The sequence below is a fragment of the Glycine max genome, chromosome 15 (genome assembly GCF_000004515.6).
Source record: "Glycine max cultivar Williams 82 chromosome 15, Glycine_max_v4.0, whole genome shotgun sequence".
Lineage (NCBI taxonomy): Eukaryota > Viridiplantae > Streptophyta > Magnoliopsida > Fabales > Fabaceae > Glycine > Glycine max.
The window spans coordinates 31,690,927-31,695,853 of record NC_038251.2 but is presented as its reverse complement, the minus strand read 5'-3'; the positions used below and the strand labels follow the sequence as shown (position 1 = coordinate 31,695,853).

The following is a 4,927-nucleotide window of genomic DNA, read 5'->3' as shown; positions in this document are numbered from 1 at the left end:
TGAAACACCAAAAAGAGAAATTCCACTACAGATTTTTAAAAACAATGAACAGAAGAAACCCAAAGCGACAGTTAACAATTAACAATAATAATAAAGAAAAAGAAGACGAAGAAGTAGGTAATTGGCATGGTGGAGTTTGTAATTGGTTGGTTGAAAGTTAGCATCAGCCAAACAAAGTCTAGGTAAATACGGCGTCGTCGAGTCCTCCGTATCCCTGACGCCTTATTTTCGTAGACTTTAACGGCTCCTTTTTTTTTAAGAAAAAAAAACACACGTCATTTTCTGTCCTTTGTTCACTTTGTTTTTTTCTTCTTTTTCCTATAAAGTCACTCAAACACCGTCATCACGGCTTCGAAACGGAGGCGGCGCCGTCGTTGCCTGCGATGGCGGACTGCACCGTCAGTACGGACATGCTCGGAGACGACGGCCCTTCGCCGGCGGGGTTGGCTGCGGTCGGAAAATGGGTGGCTCCGGCGGCGGCGTTGATCAAGGGGTTAACGTTAACGTTCCTGGTGGGACACGTGGCAGTGGAGATTGCAGTGGCAAGTGAAATTGGCATGAGGCAAAGACCTTTTCCTTGAAGATACTGCATAGCCGAACCCATGTCTTCTTCCATTAGTTTCGCGACCTGGTGCTCCGTCATCGTTAGGCTATCGTTTGAGGTTGTTGTCGCTGTCGTTTGGTTGGTGTTGGTGTTGGTGGTTGAAGCCTGGGCCCCACCGCCGTTACTCTTGCCGTTGGCTTGAATGCAGTCTCCGCCTCCCTGCAAACACAAAACCGTCACGTGACCGTGAGCTTTTAACGGAAAGAAAAAAGAAAGAAAGGCGCGTGCGTGCAAGAGAGAGAGACATAGGGGGAATCTGAGAAAGTGGGCACGCGTGCTGCTTTTGGATTGTCGTTTTGTGGTGATTGAGAATTTGAGAATTGGAAATAAGCCAAGGCCAAGTGAAAATGTTTTTGGGTGGGTTGGTGGGGATGTGGAAAAGAAACAAAGACTCATCTCTCCGACATCTTGATTACGAGTACTTATTTTTCTTCTTTTAGAAACCCCTCATGTTTTTTCTTCAATTTTATCCTCTCAAAGTTTGGCTCATTATAGTATTGTATGGCTAGCAAATAATTCTAATATAAAGAAACCTCTAACCTCCTTTTGTAAGTGTTTCTTTTTTATCCGAGAATTCACATTATTTAATCAACTAAACTCAACCCTTTCACTAGTTTCTTTTTTTTAGGTGTGGAGCAATGTAAAATGGACAAATTTTGAAGTGTATAATTTGTGCTAGCATTATTAATTATTACGGTTTGGAGGAATAAAATTGCTACCAAGGAAATCATCTATTGTGAAAAGTTTTCGGGGTTTATTATTAGATAACTAATAATACATGAATTATTGATAATTTTAAACACTTTAATTATATTAATTATTTTTCTTTATTTTTTTCTTCTTATTACACATTATCAGTTTTATTATATTTATATTTTTTTTCACTTTCTCTAGATATTAAATACGATATTGAATGTTTACCACACATTTTTCTGATTAAATAGGGAATGAAAATGGAAGAGCACTTGTATAGTAATAACCTCAGAGGACATATCAGCAACAAGGGGAGCGACAGCAGCAGCACCGCCCAATCTGCTCATGCTCAGAACCTGTAACACAATTTAATTACTCAATTGAGGTTAGGGATCAGTGGAATTTAATAAGCACAAGCCCATACTTAGAGCCTCTAATTAAATAATCAACTTGGGTAATTAAAATATGCTATTACTCGATGCTGATGAGGTACAAAATCAAATTAAGAAATGCTAGTACAAGAGTAAAACGCGGGAAGCGCACCTTGACTTGGAGCTGCAGGAACTTCACGTAATCGATGATCTCATCTAGCATGGATGCCTTGTCTGTCTGTCATTCCACAAACCAAACGAATATTTCAATTAGGGATTGACCCATTTAATGTTAGCATAGGATAATAATAATTACATAATAAACATTATAATAGTGATATTGTTCATATGTTAAGACTAGACTACCCCTTCAATATCACTCAGAAGTCAGATTAGCAACCCTTGTTGGTCCCTACCGTGACCAGTAATCATTGTGGGATGTGGGTCCTAAGCCCCTCTGCTATCCAGCTTAGTATTTCAAGTACGCACGGAATCGTATGATGAGAGGGCAAGACAACGCTCAAAGCAATTTTTTTTTTTATTGAGAAATATTAATTTATTAACTTTTGTTAGTTGAGAAATTTAAATTTACAATTTATTTTTTTTATTACTAAATTAATCTTATAATTCTTTATATGCTGCGACTTGCTAACAACTAAAAACCTTGTATAAATAAGAAAATGATATTAACAAGTAACAACTAGTTTATTTTATTAGCATGATGACCCATTTGCCCCTATATTACACAGCAAAATTCCTGTTACCTGACTGTTGCAAAGTGCTCTCTCATCGTGTCGCCGATTATTGTGACTTTTGCTTCAATTTCTTTTAATTAAATAAATTAATACAACTAAAAAAAAGAACAAAATTTGAGGATTAATTGCCGCGGTATACGGGCATTTTACCTTGTTGGCATTGGGAACCAGTTCTTGTAGGGCCTTCATTCTCTCGGCGATTCTCTCCCTACGTAACTGCCACAAACAACGTATACAACCAACTTCAGAATAACAAACACAACCAAAAAAAACACTATATTCATTGCTTTTGCTTAACTGCCCGGGAAACGGATAGAAAACAAAATCGACTATGTCCTATTATTGTGGCTTCTTTTGTTTTCGTTTCTTTTATTTTTCTTTCAAAATTCATAATTAACAAACCCTAACAATTAATCTCATTGTTCAATCTGCACTCACTAGTCACAATTAGTTTCATTGAATAATACTAATGGACTAGGGTATTGTTTACCAAAAGCGACAACCTGAAATTATTGGGCTCCATTTTCAGAACTCCTAAACATGCTATTAAATGAAGCCAAGAATTAAAGTCAGAAACAAAAACTGTAATAAGTACCCTTTCAGCGATGCTGTGTGGGTCCGTGGCTTGACCTCTCCTCGCTCGAACCCTCTGCCTCGGCTGAGCCGGCGCGCCACCCGCGGCAGCGCCACTCGCTGGAGCCTGATTCGTCGCGCTACCACCACCAGCTGGCACCGCCCCAAAATTTTGCCCTTGCATCGGATTCGAACTTCCCTGCCAACCAAGTAAAAAATTAATAACCGTCAATAATTCATACCAAACCTAAATTAAGTAACTATGAAAAATAACTTTTTTTAAAGTTAATTTTAAAATAACTTGATTCTTTAATAAGAACCTGAGGGTGTTGAAAATGTTGAGTCTGGTTCGAGGATTGGCCTACGCCATGCAGAGATCCGGCGAACCCGTTGTAGAAAGTTTGGACTGAAGCTTTACCACTCTGACAAAATTAAAAAACTAAATTAGGTATACAAATTTAGAAAGAAAAAGAGAAATTTACGGTATGTTACCGGATTGGGGGATTCGAAGGTAGAAGCGTCAACCACGACGTCGTTTCCGGGCAAGGAAAGAGGCATGTTGAGAAGACCAGAGTCTCTGAGGAGTTGGTGTTGGAGCATGAGAGCCGCCGCCGCGGCGTTTTTGGGCGCGTTGTTATTGGAGCTGATCTGGTGGTTGCGGAACTTGGAGGCTAAGGTGGAGTGCTCATCGAAGGAGGAAAAAGATGCGACATTAGTAGTAGCGTCGTTGTTGTTGTTGGACGGCGTCGTTTCGTCGGGGGGCTTGATGTCGTTGAGGGTGTTAGGGTCCCATAATAAGGGCTTGTTTGGGTTGAGGTCTGTCCAAGAGCAGGAAGAGAGCATTTGTTCGAGAAAGTCGTCGTGAGAAGTTGAATCAAAGTGAGCAAGTTGGTGTTGGTGGTTCATGTGTGAATTTTGGATCTGGTTAGTGGTGTGATTTTGAAGGTCTTGGAGGGAGATTTGGGAGGAAGAGTTTAAGAGGGAGTTGAGGCCTTGCATTTCTTTGCTACAGGGTTGCATAATTATATATCAATGTAAAATTACGAAAGAGTGAAAAATGCGATGATGATGATGAGGACAAGGGTTAGAGGGAGTCTTTGTTTTTAAATGGGAACTGACTCAGAGTGGGAGAGGAAGTGGAAACAACGGAAAGAGCATTGTGGTATGAGAAGTTTTCGGGTTCGGCCTTGAGGATCGGAATTGGGAAGCGAGTTTTGTTTTTGTGCAAGTGTGTATGATGGAACTCTATTTTTAAGTTTGGTTGGAGTGGATATTTTTAAATAGGAGAAGATGAGCCATCCCCCAAATAAATACTAAATAATTAATAAATAAAAGCAAAAGACGAAGGGTTTTATTTTTACCAACGAAAATATAAGTGTTATTGCATTTGTATATTTGTATTTCTATTGTAATATTGGGTAAAAAATTAATATATTATAATAATTTTTGAATTCTGTTTAATGAATGACACTCTAAATGAAAAAGTTAAAAACAAATTAGATAATACAACTAAAAATAAAAATAATAAATTATTATAGGAAAATTATAATAATCTTAAAAAATATTATTCACCCCCTTTTTCCATAAATTATTTTTTCATTGACAATAATAGATTTCAGCTGTATCTCATGAAAAACCTATTAAATTAATTAAAATAGTAATTAATAACAAATAAAGAAAATAAAATATAAAAATATATGTAAGAATGAGTTGGAATAAAAAAAATGAAAAATAAATACATAAAGTGATGTGATGTGAAGGACCATAAGAGAAGAAGCACGAGAGATAGAAAATGTGCTACTCACTCGATTGCAATTAGAAAATTTATAAAAAAAAAAAAAAAAAATTATCTAAATAAGTTGCAACCCAAAAAAATCAAAAGAAAAAAAGAAACACTATAAACCCCAACAAAAAAAAAATTGAAAAGAAGG

At 37.4% G+C, this 4,927-nt stretch overlaps 1 protein-coding gene across 1 annotated transcript; it reads right to left on the bottom strand.

The window, feature by feature from the left end:
- Positions 1–4,253, bottom strand: LOC100806899 (bHLH transcription factor RHL1). Its single transcript, XM_003546620.5, has 7 exons — positions 3,489–4,253; positions 3,317–3,418; positions 3,019–3,195; positions 2,574–2,639; positions 1,841–1,906; positions 1,585–1,653; positions 1–763 (listed from the first exon to the last, which is right to left on the bottom strand). Exons 1-7 carry the CDS (start codon positions 4,014–4,016, stop codon positions 344–346), a joined length of 1,428 nt encoding a protein of 475 aa, XP_003546668.1. The 5' UTR covers positions 4,017–4,253; the 3' UTR covers positions 1–343.
- Positions 4,254–4,927: the final 674 nt, after the last annotated feature.

Excerpts from the sequence above, each read along its gene's own strand:
- LOC100806899 (XM_003546620.5), bottom strand. The coding sequence starts at position 4,016 with ATGCAACCCTGTAGCAAAGAAATGCAAGGCCTCAACTCCCTCTTAAAC. Across the intron at positions 1,907-2,573 it reads TGGTTCCCAATGCCAACAAG|ACAGACAAGGCATCCATGCT; the intron begins GTAAAATGCCCG and ends GTGGAATGACAG. Across the intron at positions 764-1,584 it reads TTGCTGATATGTCCTCTGAG|GGAGGCGGAGACTGCATTCA; the intron begins GTTATTACTATA and ends TTGTGTTTGCAG.